Genomic DNA, 16,476 nt, shown 5'->3' on the forward strand with positions numbered 1-16,476 from the left:
CACTGGGATCTGCCAGGAGGCTTCACCAAGGAGCGAACTCCTTCCCTCTTCTGCTCCCTCACCAACAGCACTTGAGCTGCCGGGGACCACTGGGAGGCTCCGCTGAAGGGTGAAAACTATCCCTTTTCCGTGTGTCACCAGCGGAACTTGGGCCACTTCAGACCCCTGGGGAAGATCTGTGGAGGATGACGCTTGTCCCCTCTTCCACCCCTTCTACGGCAGAGCTCAAGCAGCTAGGGTCCAGGGACAAGTTTCTGCCGAGAGGTGAAAACTTTCTGCGTGTCCCTGGCAGCAGGGCCACTGGAGACCCCCGGGAGCCCATCCCCTCTTCCGCCCTTTCTATGGCAGAGCTCAAGCGGCTAGGGTCCACAGACAAGTTCCACCGAGGGGTGAAAACTTTCTGCGCATCCCTGGCAGCAGGGCTTGGGCCACTGGAGACCCCTGGGGAGGATCTGTGGAGGGTGGCGCTCGCTCCCTCTTCCGCTCCCTCCCCTGCAGCGCTTGGGCCACCCAATTCTACCAGACAACTCAGTCAAATGAACAATCTGTCTCACTTTTCTGTCCCTTCACAAGCGAGGCATAAGACACTGGCGTTTATAGATCTCCCAGCAAAGGTGACCTTGCACCATGCCCTGGAGATTTCAAATTACTTTCCACTCCTGCCTCCTCTCCAACCTGCCTGCCTATCCATGTTACCTCTTCACGCTGTCTTCAGGCACTTCCCTGCTTGCATGGGTGTGGAGGGCGGTGAAGGAGAAGTCGTCCCCCTGTGAGAGGGATCACACAGCCATTTGGCTGGCCGCTGAGCACGGCCAGCTTGCACTCCAATCCCTGTTGTACCACTCGGATTCTTGGAAATTCATAGTAAATCCACTGAGTCACTTTCTTCCTTTTCCCAGCACTGCTGCCCCTTGAAGCTTCCCTGCAATTCCGTGAAGCCAATCCTGTGGGAAGACTACCCACTCCAGTGATTCAGGCTGCCTTCTTCACCTCCCACTCTAAGAGCAGAGAGCCAGGAAGTCATCCCTAATCTGCCATTTGTGACAATCTCTGGGGATGAAATTTGGACATAATTTCAAATTTCTTGACTTTTTTAAGGTTTGTTTTGTGACTTAACATATGATCTATCCTGCAGAATGTTTTATGTTCGATTAGGCAGAAGGGGTTGATCCAAGTGCAGTGGTGTTTAAAACTAATTGATCACAACCAGTTACAAATTCCTTTGTTCCTTCTCCACTCCCACTGCTTCACTTGACCAGCCTTTAAAAAGAAAAGAATGTATATTTTTCTGCTATTGGATAAAATCTTCTGTATATGGTTATTAAGTCCATTTGGTGTCTAAAGTGTAGTTTAAGTCCAATGTTTTCTTGTTGATTTTCTGCCTGGATGATCTGTTCCTTCTGAAAGCAAGGTGTTGAAGGTCCTTACTATAATTGTATTATAGTCAATTTTTCCTTCAGATCTATTTGCTTTATATATTTAGTTACTTTGGTGTTGAATGTATTTACATTTGTAATCATTATATCATCTTGATGAATTGACCTCTTCATCATTATATAATGACCTTTTTTATTTTCATTTATACTACTTGATTTGAATTTTGTATCACCTGATGTAAGTATAGCTACTTCATCTTTCTATGGTTTAAGTTTGCATAGAATATCTTTTTCCCTCTTTTCACTTTCCATCTATGTGTGTCCTCAAGAGACTCTTTGGATAGAGAGAGAGAGAGACTCTCTGTCCAAAGAGTCTCTTGTAGACTACATATATTTGGGTAATTATTTTTAATTCATTCAGCCATTCTATGTCTGTTGATTAGAGAATTTAATCCATTTAAATGTATGGTAATTATTGATAGATAAGTAATTACTACTGCCATTTTGTTAATTATTTTCTGGTTGTTTTGTAGGTTTTTTTTTTCCTTTCTTCCTGTCTTGCTGCCTTTCTTTGTGATTAGGTGATTTTTCTCTGCTGCTAAGCCTTGATTTCTTTGTATCTTTTGTATATTTACTATGAGTTAGTTTGTGATTACCTTGAAGCTTATAAAAAACATCTTATAGTTATAACAGGCTATTTTCAGCTTATAATAACTTAAACATGACCACATACAAAAATTCTGCACTTTTACTCTACTTCATTTTTAATTTTTGATGTCACAATTTACATATTTTTATACTGCACATCCCTCATCAAATTATTGTAGCTATTTTTATTTTTAATTTTTATCTTTTAACCTTCATATTCAAAATATATGTAAGTTATATACCACCATAACTATTGATTACTCTGTATTTTGACTGTGCACTTATTTTACCAGTAGTTTTATACTTTCTTATGTTTTTACATTATTAATTAACAATCATTTTTTTTCAGCACAAAGACCTCCTTTCAGCATTTCTTGTAAGACAGGTCTGGTGGTAATTAATTATCTCAGTTTTTGTCTGGGAAAGTCTATGTCTACTTCATTTCTAAAGGACAGCTTTGCCAAATACAGCTTTCCCTTTAGAACTTTGCGTATGTTATCCCACTTTCTCGGTCTGTAAGGTTTTTGCTGAGAAATCCAATACTAGCTTTATTGGAACTCCCTTATATGTTATTTGTTTCTTTTCTCTTGCTATTTTCAGGATCCTTTGTCCTTGATTCTTGACAGTTTTATTATAGTATGTCATAGTGTAGATTTGTTTGGATTGAAACTGATTGGAGATCTTTGACATTCCTGTATCTGGAAATTTATGTCTTTCCCCAGATTTGGAACATTATCTGGTATAATTGTTTTTCTGCTGTTTGTGTATTTTTGTTTCAAATTTTTCAGGGGTACAAATGTTTACATTACATGTATTACCATTGCACTGACCAAGTCAGAACTGCAAGCATGTCCATCCCAGACAGTGTGCACCCATTAGGTGCTCATTTACCCATCCCCACCTCCCTGCTGCCACCTGCCCATCACCAAATGAATGTTACTTCCATATGTTTACATAAGTGTTGATGAATTAGTATGTATTTGATGGTGAATACATGTGGGCTTGTTTCTCCATTCTTGTGATACTTCACTTAGAAGAATAGGCTCCAGCACCATCCAAATAACCTTTCAATCCCTTTGTCTCTCTCTTCTCCTTTATGAATGTCTATGACTCGGATATTTGCTCTTTTGATGTGTCTCACAAATCCTGTAAGCTTTTTTTTATTCCTTTTCATTCTTTTTTCTTCTTTGACTATATGTTTTCAAATAACATATCTTTGAGTTCACCAATTCTTTCTTTTGCATGATCAGGTCTCCAGTTGATGCCCTCTGCTGCATTTTTCATTTGATCTATTGCATTTTTCACCTTCATAATTTCTGTTTAATTTTTTTGTAATTTCAGTATGTCTGTTAGGTTTCTCGTTTGGTCATTTCTTGTCTTCCTGATTTCAGTGAATCATTTCTCTATTTTTCTTGAAGTTTCTTCAGATTCCCTAAAATAATTATTTTGAATTCTTTGTGAGACAGTTTGATATTTCCATTGCTTTGAAGTCAACTACCAAGAGATATTGTGGTCTTTTAGTGGTGTTATGCCTCTTTGGTTTTTCTTGTTCGTTGTTGCCTTACATTTATATCTGTGCATTTGAGGAAGTATGGACTTATTCCAGTCTTTGTAGACTGGCTTTGTCTGGGAAAGCCATTCGCCCCATCCAGAGATTTTGGGAAGGCCATCTAGCATGATCCAAGGGCATGCTTCCTACAGGGGTCCTCAGGCAGACTACCTGGTGCCTAGGACAACTGATGGACAGGCCTGTGATGGATGGGTTTTGCCTTGGGTGAGATTCTGCAGAGATCTTCAGCACTGGTGCAGACCTTTCAGGAAGTGAAGTGGGCCTGAAGCTCTGGGCTGCTGGGGACAGCCTGGGGCTGGGAAAAGTCTGATCTGGCACTGGGTCTCGTTTTTCACTGAATCCAGTCTGGACCCTGGCACCACTGAGGCTAGACTGGTAGTAGAAATAGCTGGACACTGAATCAGTAGCACTAGCCTGGATCTTGGGGCTGTATGGTTCATCCTGAGGCTAGGGTGGGCTTGGAGGTTCAGATTGTAATACTGGCCTAGAGTCTGAGGTCATGGGGGCCACCCTGGCACTGAGTTTTACTAAAGATGAGATGGTACTTAGGTCCAGAATATAGTCTGATGCTCACTTCCTTCTCCTTTCCCCAGGTATACCATATCTCTCTCAACATTATGCTGCCTGTGCCTTCGAGAGGATTGGCAAAGAAAATGTAAAAATTTTCTTCCTGTATTTTTCAATGTGTTATTTCTTATTTTTCTGCTACATCTAGGTGCTATAGTCTCTCATCTGGTTTCCTCAGCTCTTGTGAAGTTATCCTCCTCAGTTTCATTCATGGATACTTGTTCACATTGACATTTCCACAGGAAGACAAATGCTGGAGAGTCTTATTCTGCCATCTTGCTCTGCCTCTCCCCAATTTTCTTATTATATCATTATTGTCCTATGAGGGCAAAATCTTTCTTTTGTTTTTTCACACAAACTGTGTACTCCCACTCAAGACACACAACTTTCATGCACAACTTCAGGCTGCTTTATAGCAGGAGATGCAAGGGGAAAAGAGAGCTGCTTTCTTTAATGGAGGGGTATCTCTGGGTAGGGAATGGAAGAAGAAAGAGTACAATAAGGAGGTCAGCTAGGGACCACTAACATAGTACAGTCGACTCTTGTACTATGTAGGGGTTAGGGGTACCAATCCCCTGTATAGTAAAAATTTTCACATAATTTTTAGCTCCCCCAAAAGGTAACTATTTATAGCCTACTGTTGACTGGAAACCTTAATAATAATATAAACAAGTCAATTAACACATATTTTGCATATTATATGTATTACGTACTGTATTCCTACAATGAAAAAAGCTCTCAAAAGAAAACGTTATTAATACAATCAAAAGGCAGAAAAAATATATTCACTAAGTGGAAGTAGATCATCATAAAGGTCTTTATCCTCATCATCTTCATGTTGAGTAGGCTAAGAAAGAGGAAGAAGAGGAGGGGTTGGTCTTGCTTCTCATGGTTGATAGAGATAAAAGATAATCTCTATCTGCATATATCTCTATCTCTAATCTGCATATAAGTGGACCTGTGTAGTTCAAACCCATGTTGTGCAGTTCAAACACGTACTATAAAGTTCAAACCTGTGTTGTTCTAAGGTCAACTGTATATAAGTGAGACAGATTTTAGAGAAATTGACATAGAATCCAATCATTGCCATGTTGTGGGGTTGGTGAATGGAAATAAGTTGCAAGTTACTTTTCAGAAGTTATGCCATATTAAAAATGTGGAAATTATGCATGATGATGCCTTATTTAGATTTGCAAGGAATGAAACCCCAGTAAAGGGCTTTTAGGAGGGAACTGCAAGTCAAGGGATTTTTACGTGGTAGATGATGGCCCTGAGGGAGACTTGTGATGACAACTGAAATGTTTGAGATGAGGAAAATGAAGCCAGACAAAAAGTGATATAGGAGAGTCATGCAGAAGTAACATTAATAATTAAGAAACAGGCTGTGCCCAGTGGTTCACACCTGTAATCCTAGCACTCTGGGAGGCTGAGGCGGGAGAATTACTTGAGCCCAAGAGTCTGAAGATACAGTGTAGTATGGTTACGCTACCACACTCCAGCCTGGATGACAGAGCCTGTCTAAAAAAAAAAAAAAAATTAAGAAACAAAGGCAGGCTAGCAGGAGGTAGGACACATAACTGAGATGGCTCTACTGAAACCCCAAGTAGAAAACTGCAGACTCTACACCAAGTTTGGCAATAAGGCCCCCAAGGCACAGCATGGAAGAAGGATCTCACTCTCAGCGCCTGAGGCTGAGTGAGTTCTCAAAATTTAAGACACCCCCAGGCACCTACTTTGCCTCACCATAGTTCTGACCCTGAGAGGCACTATAAAAAAAATGTAGGGAAAAGGAGTGTGAATAGTGGAAAATACAGAGGGAAATAAATTGGAAGAAATAAGAAAAAATGGGGGAGAACTATGTAGAGACTGAGTTAAAGGAAAATGAATGAGAAATGGGTGGAGAGCATGACACGCAGAGAGGGAGAGAGGAGACACATCATGACGCTGTCTGAATTGAGGGGACCGTCACCGGAAAGGAGGCCCAGGGTTGTCCCTGTTACCGTTGGGAAGGGCGAGGTGTGTCATTATCAAAATGGCCCCTGTGACCCCTCAGGTTGCAATAGGCCTCCCCTCGGGCATCTCATCCTCTCCTCGGCTCAGTCCCCACCTGCTGATCCCTAAACACGCATCTCCAGCTTAGACCTGTCCTCTAGGCCCATGTCTCCAAGTGCCTGAAGACCATTATTCAAAGACCAGAGGGATGTTTCTCTTGGAGGCTGTATCAGTTCCCTATGGCTGTGTCATGTCACAAACCATCCCAAAACTTGGTGACTTAAACAATCATCATTTTATTTGCCATGTCTGTTAATTCCAACTTTAAATATCTCCAACCTGCCCATTCCTCTGCATCCCCAGCATGGTCACCCCAGTCCAGGTCTCCATCACTCTCACTAAAACCAGGGACCCGTCACCCGTCTGGCCTCGTCCTTCAGTCTTGCTCCCCTAAGTCCATTCTCTGCACTTCAGCTGGACGGACCTTTCAAAATAGCAACCGGTTCATACGGTTTTCCCGTTCAAACCCACTGCCTGCTTGTGGCCCCCAGCGTTAGGTCAGCTTGCTGTGTATATGGAAGGATGCCTGCCGTGCACCACACATGCCCGTCACTTGCCTCTCACCCCCTCGTGTCGTGTTCCCACCACGCCAGACTTCGTTACTTACTTGAACTTTCCATGTTCTCTCTCTTACATCTCTTTTCACATATGCTTTTGGAAACAGTTTTGTGTAATCTTCCAAAGTTGAAAATATGCATGTCCTAGAGCTCAACAATTAAATGCTTCAGCAGAAACCAACAGAAATGTGTATTGCCTTCATCAAAACACATAGAAAAGCATGTTCATAGCAGCATTATCCATAAAAGCCAAACACTTGAAACAGCAAAGGGATAAATACTTCATGGCTTATTTCTATAATGGAAAACTATACAGCAGTGAATATAATTATACAAAATACATGTAGATGACTTTCACAGGTATATTAAAGAAAAAATATATAAATATGGGGGTGTGGCTTCCTCTGGGGACACATGTGTATACATGCATACAAATAGAGAGAGAGACACACACACAGATGGAGAAAGACAGAGTGACAGAGAGAGAGAAGAGAGCATGATTCCATTTATATAAATTACATAGCAGCCAAAATTAGACCAGGTATTGGTAGATAAGATTGTTGTTGATTTTGAGCAAGGCTATAGGGACAGTAAGTGGGAGGTGTCACTATGAGGCTTCTGAGGTATTGGGGTAATCTTGTTTCTTCACCAAAGTGATATGCTTCCTTTGTGATCATTCAAAACCCACTTTTACCCCTGAATGTTATTCTGCAATTATAATTTTTATGTTACAATATTATTTTATTTGTTTATTTAGAGACAGGGTCTTGCTCTATCACCTAGGCTGGAGTGCAGTGGCACAAAAATAATAGCTCGCTGCATCCCTGAATTCCTGGGTCAAGCAATCTTTCAACCTCAGCCACACAACTAGCTAATTATTCTTATATTTTGTAGAGATTGGGTCTCACTATGTTACCCAGGATGGTGCCAAACTCCTGGCTTCAAGCAATCCTACGATTCTTATTTTTTAAAAAGGAAAAAAAAAAATTAGTCATCAAAGGATGAGATGAATAGGTAAAGGGAAAGGTTTAAAACAACACAGTCAAGAGAACACGAAGGAAGGGATGAAGTGGAGGAACAGAAAGAAAAGGAGAGTGGGGGGTGAAGCTTTCTTGCAGCAGTGAAATTGAGGGAGAGGGAGTTATCAATGGCAGTGAAGGGCACACTGAGGAGACAAATGAAAATGCTTTGTTCTTTACAATTTGGCCCAGGGGCAGAGCAATCCAGCCAAGGACTCCAAAGTAATTCCTATCCTGTGCACCTGATGGATAAAACGAAGAAAAAAACATCTATTAACTCAGGAGATGAGCAGCAAGCCCAAGCAAGAACTAACCATAACCAGGCCTCTGACATAATAGGTAAGGCTGACTGGACAAGTTTGTAGCTGTGAATTACAGGTTACCAGGTAAGCGTCTCAGGCACTTCATCAGGGCCCATCATGCCAGTCCAGGTAGCCTGGGATGGAGACAGGAAGGGGAGGGGCCAGCACCTCAAGAGTGAGCCTCAGCTTAACAGAAGAAAATCCTTAGGAATTTGGAAAATTACAAAAGACAAAAATGGAGGTAATATGTTTTGATGTTGGAGAGGCTGTTTCTGAAGGAAGAGGGATCGGCATAGGGTAGGAGTCAAAGAAAAGGAAAATAGGGAGCCAAGATATTCACAAGAGGAGCTGAAGAAAGAAACGCATCAAGACAACAAGAGGTATAAAGAGACGCCACTGCCAGAGACAGAGGCAGAAGCAGGGGAGATGGGTAGAACCAAGAGAAGGTTCAGAAATAAAATGAGAGTGAAGGCACAGTAGAATGAGGGTGGGGCTGAGAACAGTGCCAGTGGATGGGCAAAGCTGCCCTCTGTGTGTAAATTTTATTAGCCTTTGGTTTAAGACCTGGAACAACCTTCAGGTCACATTCATTTAAGGAAGAGACCAGGGCCTTGAGTTCACTTTGCTTCCCAGGTTGTCCTAGTGATCTTTTATTTATTTTCTTATTTTGAAACTACGTCTCCCTCTATCACCCTGGAGTGCAGTGGCACGATCATCCCTCACTGTAAACCGAAACTGCAGAGCTCAGACAATCCTCTTCTCTTGGCCTCCCAGGTAGCTGGGACTACAGGTGTGAACCATCATGCCTGGCTAATTTTTACATTTTTTTGTAGAAATAGGGTCTCCTTGTGTTGTCCAACAAGTCTGAAACTCCTGGCCTCAAGGCAGCCTCCTGCCCAGGCCTCCCAAAGTGCTGGGATTACAAGAAAGGGCCACCACACCCAGCCCCTAGTGCTCTTATTATGGGAATTCCCGTTATGAGGACTCCTTGGTCACACCCTGAGACTCTTAATGGATTTTGCTCTTTTGCACAGTTATCAGCAGTGAGGACTCTGAAGAATCCAATGATGAAGAGAAGCCCCCGAGAGCCTCCATCTCAGCATTGGAAAGTGAGTCTGATGAAGGTTGGGGGAGCAAGGCGTGGGCAGGAATCTGAACTATGCGCTACTATTTCCTGATGCACTTTATCCTGACCCTTTCTGTACAATGGATCCAGTTTATCCTGAAATCTCATTTTCTGCACTTATTTAACTTGATATTTTTAGAAAATGCAAGGAGACAAAAAAATGTTATACATTTGTTTTGGGGTATTAGACTTATTAACGATGGATTGTGTTCATCAATATATGTACCCATACATTGATTATATAGTAGAAATAGGTGAGCAAAGTGATGTGCTTTGCTCACTGTCTAATTACTGTGTCTATAAAGTGTTAGACTTATACCATGAATTCCACAGAGAACAGAAAGCTAAATATTCCTCTGTTGGAAGATCATATTGTTCTCTGATCACAAACTCTTAATATTGTGAAAAGACAACTCATCCAAATATCTATCGTTGGCCAGGCGTGGTGGCCCATGCCTGTAATCCTAGCACTCTGGAGGCCGAGGCGGGAGGATCGCTCAAGGTCAGGAGTTTGAAACGAGCCTGAGCAAGAGTGAGACCCTGTCTCTACTAAAAATAGAAATAAATTAATTGGCCAACTAAAATATATATATAAAAAATATTAGGCCGGGCGCTGTGGCTCACGCCTGTAATCCTAGCTCTTGGGAGGCCGAGGCGGGCGGATTGCTCAAGGTCAGGAGTTCAAAACCAGCCTGAGCAAGAGCGAGACCCCGTCTCTACTATAAATAGAAAGAAATTAATTGGCCAACTGATATATATATAAAAAATTAGCTGGGCATGGTGGCGCATGCCTGTAGTCCCAGCTACTCGGGAGGCTGAGGCAGAAGGATCACTCAAGCCCAGGAGTTTGAGGTTGCTGTGAGCTAGGCTGACGCCACGGCACTCACTCTAGCCTGGACAACAAAGTGAGACTCTGTCGCAAAAAAAAAAAAAAAAAAAAAAAAAAAAAAATTTTTAGCCAGGCATGGTGACGCATGTCTGTAGTCCCAGCTACTTGGGAGGCTGAGGCAGGAGGATTGCTTGAGCCCAGGAGTTTGAAGTTTCTGTGAGCTAGGCTGATGCCATGGCACTCTAGCCCAGGCAACAGAATGAGACTCTAACTCATAAATAAATAAATAAGTAAACAAATATCTAGTGTTAGCAGAAAGAAAGATTTGAGATAAAGTATTCTGAAACCTGAAGTATTGTTTTTGACAGAGTTCTTCAGCAAGTCATGGCATCTATAGTGATTTTTTTAAAGACTTTTACAAATAGTGTTTTTTTCTTTATAGTAATCTCAAAGGATAAGCAACATATATAATGTCATTCTCGTTGCCTAGATAAGAAAACACAATCACATAAATAATTCTGGATCATCTAAAAAAGACTCAAGGGAAATTAAAGGAAAGTCAAAACTAGCATCCTGGATTTTGAGTTTTTCCGTTTGTAAAATGAGAGATAGAATCAATTATCAAAATGTTGTATTATCTCAATCCTATTTGCAGCATGAGTTGTCATATGATTTAAAACCATTTAGTACAAAAATTTGTGATTTGTTTTCCCCCTTTGCTTTCCAAATCCAGGCAATATTAGAAACATGCCACTTTAGGGAAATCACACTAGGGAAAGACTTAAGAACAACTATAAATGTTGCCACATCTTGATGTTAGAAAAGAACAATGTGTTAAATACATTCATTCTAATTGCTCACTGTATCTTTCAAAGTAAACTGTAAATTTGCTTCATTTTTTGACAGTATACACTCTAACTTTTGTCTTAGTCTAAGCAAACTGCTCTAAAATATAGTCCTCAAATGTGTCTATGACTCAAACACAAAAGATGATGAATCCAAACAAACTTGAATTTACATTCTTTTCAGCAGCCCATGAATCCTACTCCAAAATTGATCACATCCTAGGCCGCAAATCAGATCTCAAAAAATTTAAGAAAATAGAAATTATACCTTGTATCTTCTCTGACCATAATGGTATAAAACTATAGTTCAATTCCTATAGAAACACTCAACCCCTCACAAAATCATGGAAACTAAACAATCTATTATTGAAAAATTATTGGGTAAAGGAAGAAATCCAGAGGGAAATCGAGAACTTCTTTGAACAAAATGATAACGGTGATATCTCTTACCAAAACCTGTGGGACACAGCAAAAGCTTACCTGAGAAGAAAACTAGTAGCAATTAACGCTCACATCCAAAAAAACAGAAAGCTTAGATATTGACAACCTAATGAATATGCTCAAGGAATTGGAAAAAGAAGAGCAAACAATTTCCAATCCTAATAGAGGACAAGAAATAACAAAGATCAAAGCAGAACTGAATGAAATGGAGAACGAGAGAACTATACTAAAAATCAACAAAACCAGAAGCTGGTTTTTTGAAAAGATAAACAAAATCAATGATGCTCTTGCTAGATTGATAAGGACCCAAAGGGAAAGGACTGTAATAAACTTAATAAGAAATTAAAAAGGAGAGATCACAACAGATACCAAAGAAATACAAAACATTATATTTGACTATTATAAAAAACTATATGCCCAAAAACTACAGAACAAAGATGAAATGAACAAAGTCTTGGATTTATACAACCTCCCTAAGATCATGCAGGAGGCAATAGAATTCCTGAACAGACCAATCTCAAGCTCAGAAATTGAAGCAGTAATTAAAAATCTGCCCAAACAGAAAAGTCCTGGGCCAGATGACTGCACTTCAGAGTTCTACCAAACATACAAAGATGAACTCATACCTATACTACAGAAACTATTCCACACCATAGAGAAGGATGGTATCCTTCCTAACTCATTCTACAAAGCCAATATCACCTTGATACCAAAGCCAGGAAAGGACACAACAAAAGAAAATTACAGACCAATATCCCTCATGAATACAGATGCAAAAATCCTAAATACAATTTTAGCGAATAGAATTCAGCAGCACATCAAAAATATAATTCATCATGACCAGGTGGGCTTTATTCCAGAGATGCAAGGATGGTTCAACATACGCAAGTCTATAAATGCAATTCACTTCATAAATAAAATCAAGAACAAAGACCATATGATTCTGTCAATAGATGCAGAAAGAGCATTTGACAAGGTCCAACACACTTTTAAGATAAAAACTCTTAACAAAATAGGCATAGATGGCTCATACCTTAAACTTATCAAATCCATCTAAGACAAACCCACTGCTAATATCATTCTAAACAGAGAAAAATTGAAATATTTCCCCCTTCGATCCGGAACTAGACAAGGGTGCCCACTATCTCCTCTCCTATTCAACATAGTGCTTGAAGTCCTAGCGATAGCAATCAGGCAGGAGGAGGGTATTAAGGGCATTCAAGTGGGGGCAGATGAAATCAAACTCTCGCTCTTTGCTGATGATATGATATTATACCTAGAAAACCCCATGGACTCTTCCAAGAGACTCCTAGACTTTATAACCAAATTTGGTAAAGTTTCAGGTTATAAAATAAATATATACTAATCAGAAGCTTTCATATATGCCAAGAACCATCAAGCAGAAACTCAAATCAAAAACACAATACCCTTTACTATAGCCCCAAAGAAATTTAAATATCTAGGAGTATACTTAACAAAAGATACAAAAGATTTATACAAGGAGAACTACGAAACACTAAAAAAAGAAATTGCAGAAGATTTAAACAGATGGAAAAATCTACCTTGTTCATGGATTGGTAGAATCAATATAGTTAAAATGTCAAGATCACCTAAAGTGATCTACAGATGGGTAGACCCATCAAAATACCATCAGCATTCTTTACAGATCTAGAAAAAATAATTCTTCACTTCGTATGGAACCAGAAAAAACCTGTATAGCCAAAGCAATCTTAAACAAAAAAACAAACTAGGAGGCATCAGTCTTCCTGACTTCAAGCTGTACTATAAAGCAATAATAGTTAAATCAGCCTGGTACTGGCACAAGAACAGAAGCATAGATATCTGGAATAGATCTGACATACCATAGATGAAACCATCAGTATACAGTAATATAATCTTTGATAAAGCTGACAAAAATATACAATGTGGAAAAGAGTCTCTCTTCAATAAATGGTGCTGGGAAAACTGGATAGCTACATGCAGAAGAGCAAATCAGGACCCCTACCTCTCACCTCTCACAAAAATTCACTCAAGATGGATAACAGACTTAAACTTAAGGCATGAAACCTTAAGAATGCCAGAAGAAGATGTTGGGAAAACCCTATCAAACATTGGCCTAGGCAAAGAATTTTTGAGGAAGACCCCCAAGACAATCACTGCAGCATGAAAAATAAACAAATCGGATCTGATCAAATTAAAAAGTTTCTGCACAGCCAAGAAAACCATCAGTAGAGCAAATAGACAACCCACAGAGTGGGAGAAAATATTTGCTCTCTACACCTCTGATAAAGGCCTAATAACAAGAATCTATCTAGAACTTAAAAGAATTAATAAGAAAAAATCAAACAATCCTATCGAGAAATGGGTGACAGAAATGAACAGAAACTTCTCCAAAGAAGACAGAATAATGCCATGCAAACATATAAAAAAATGCTCAACTTGTCTAATTATTAGAGAAATTCAAATCAAAACCACAATGAGATACCACCTAACCCCAGTAAGAATGGCCTATATCAAGAAATTCCAAAACAACAAATGCTGGCGAGAATGCGAAGAGACAGGAACACTCCTACACTGCTGGTGGGACTGCAAATTAGTGCAACCTTTGTGGAAAAGAATTTGGAGATACCTCAAACAGCTAGAAATAGAAATACCTTTCAACCCTGCAATAGCATTGTTGGGCATCTACCCAAAAGAGCATAAGACATTCTATTATAAAGACATCTGCACCCAAATGTTTATAGCAGCACAATTTACTATTGCATGGTCATGGCAACAACCCAAGTGCCCATCAATTCATGAGTGGATAATTAAAATGTGGTATCTGCTCACAGTGGAATATTACTCAATCCTAAGAAATGACAGTGAGCTAGCACCATTTATGCTATCCTGGATTAAGCTTAAGCCCATTATCCAAAGTGAGGCAACATAAGACATGCAAAATGGGCTCTACATCTACTCGCCATCAAATTGGTACTGACTGATTAAAACTATGGTTTTCAAATGGTGGCAATGCTCACCAGGGATTTGGGGGGGGGCACCCAATCTTAGGGATGTGGTGAGCATTTTGCAGGGGAAGGGCATAACTCTAACCCTTCTTAGGGAGAGGCAAAGATATACAATGTAACCAAAATGTCAAAAAAACCCCACTTTTTATCAGTTAGTGGGCAGGTGGAAGGAGGGAGGAGGAAAGGGGTGTATGCTTCCATAACATGTGTGATACACACCACTGGGGGATTGAACACATCGGGGAGGAGGCAGGGGCAATATTTGTAACCCTAGCAATGTTTGTACCTCCATAATATGATTAAATTTAAAAAAAAAGATGATTTCTCAGCCTTGTAAACAGTTCAAGGAGGCACCAGTAAACAAACAAAAGAAAATCCAAAAGTAAGAAGCAACAGCTTCTCCAGATAAGAAGGAATCAGTGAAAGAACTCTAGAACTATGAACAAGAGTGAAGGATACCCACAAAAGGCAACACCGACACTCTATCAATGATTACCAACCAAAAGCAGAGTATTAAAATGACAGATGAAGATTTCTGAACATGGATTGTAAGGAAGCTCAATGAAATACATGATAAAGTGGAAACCTGACACAAAGAAACCACAAAGACAATGTAGGAAATGAATGAAAAATTCACCAAAGAAATTCAATTATTAAAGAAATATCTAACAGAAATTCTAAAAATAAAAAATTAATTCAAGTAATTACAAAACACAACAGAAAGCCTCAAGAACAGTTAGATCAGGCAGAAGAAAGAATCTCAGAGCTTGAAGACAAAACCTCTGGAATAAACAAGTCAGTCCAAGAGATAGAGCAGAGAAATAATAAGAACACACAAAGCCTACAAGAAATATGGGATTATGTAGAGAGGCCTAACATAAGAAGTATATGCATCCCCAAGGGTAAAGAAGAAAATATACAAGGATTTGAAAACATATTTGAGGGAATAATTGAGGAAATTTTCCCTGGTCTTGCTAGAAATCTACATATGTAGATGCAAGAAGTTCAAAAGACTCCTGGGAGATTCATCACAAATAGGCAAACACCACTACACATAGTCATTAGACTGGCCAAAATAAACACAAAAGAGGTGACTCAATGAGTCATAAGGTGAAAGCAGCAGGTAACTTATGAAAGAAAAATCATCAGTCTAACTATAGACATCTCAACCTAGGCTTTACAAGCCAGAAGGGATTAGGGCCCCATTATTAGTCTTCTCAAATAAAATAATGGCCAGCCTAAAAATTTTTATACTGCAAAACTAAGTTTCATGTATAAGGTGGAAATAAAGACTTTCTCAGGTAAGCAAATGCTGAGGGAGTTTGGCAAATCAAGACCTGCCCTGCAGGAAGTACTCAGAACTGCGTTATACAGAGATCAGCACAATAGACACCCACCAGTGTAAAATCTCCCAAAAGCTAAAGGTCCAAGGCCAGATACCACAATTGCTCAAGAGATAAAGCAAAGTGACAAAGTTCTACTCAACAGGGTGAACAGAAATCCACTCCATTTATCAATTTTTTCAATAAATGTAAATGGCTTGACCTGCCCACTGAAAAGACATATGTTGACTTAATGGACAAAAAAATACAACAAGTATTCCAGGAAATACATCTAACCCAAAAGGACTCATTCAGACTCAAGATAAAGGAATAGAAAACAATATTTCATGCAAATAGAAACCAAAATAAAGCTGGTATAGCAGTTCTCATATCAGATAACATAGTCTTTAAATCAACAAAAGTAATGAAGAATGAAGGTGCTCATTATATAATTGTAAAGGAAACAATTGTCTTCAAAAAGAAGACATACCAATTCTAAATATTTGTGTACCTAACACAGGCATGCACAGATTCATAAAGTAAATCCTACCTGATCTAAACAAAATGATAAACAGCAACACTGTAATAGCTTGAGACTCCAATACTCCTCTGACAAAACAGGAAAGATCTTCCAAACATAAAATAAACAAATAAACAATGGACTGAAACAGAACTCTAGAACAAACAGGTCTCACAGACATTTACAGAACATTCTACCACAAAACCACTGAATATACGTTCTACTCATCAGCATGAAACATTCTCTAAAATTGATCACATCCTAGGCCACAAAACATGTCTCAACAAATTTTAG

General features: G+C 39.5%; 1 protein-coding gene across 1 annotated transcript in view; it reads left to right on the plus strand.

The window, feature by feature from the left end:
• Positions 1-16,476, plus strand: part of LOC105862812 (uncharacterized) — a 121,097-nt gene that overhangs the window by 72,896 nt on the left and 31,725 nt on the right. The window contains exons 23-27 of the mRNA XM_076005400.1: positions 900-1,021; positions 1,064-1,098; positions 4,188-4,249; positions 7,982-8,128; positions 9,126-9,200. Of these exons, the coding sequence (XP_075861515.1) occupies positions 900-1,021; positions 1,064-1,098; positions 4,188-4,249; positions 7,982-8,128; positions 9,126-9,200 (441 nt within the window). The remainder of the gene's footprint in view (positions 1-899; positions 1,022-1,063; positions 1,099-4,187; positions 4,250-7,981; positions 8,129-9,125; positions 9,201-16,476) is intronic.

This window comes from Microcebus murinus, chromosome 8 (assembly GCF_040939455.1).
Source record: "Microcebus murinus isolate Inina chromosome 8, M.murinus_Inina_mat1.0, whole genome shotgun sequence".
NCBI lineage: Eukaryota > Metazoa > Chordata > Mammalia > Primates > Cheirogaleidae > Microcebus > Microcebus murinus.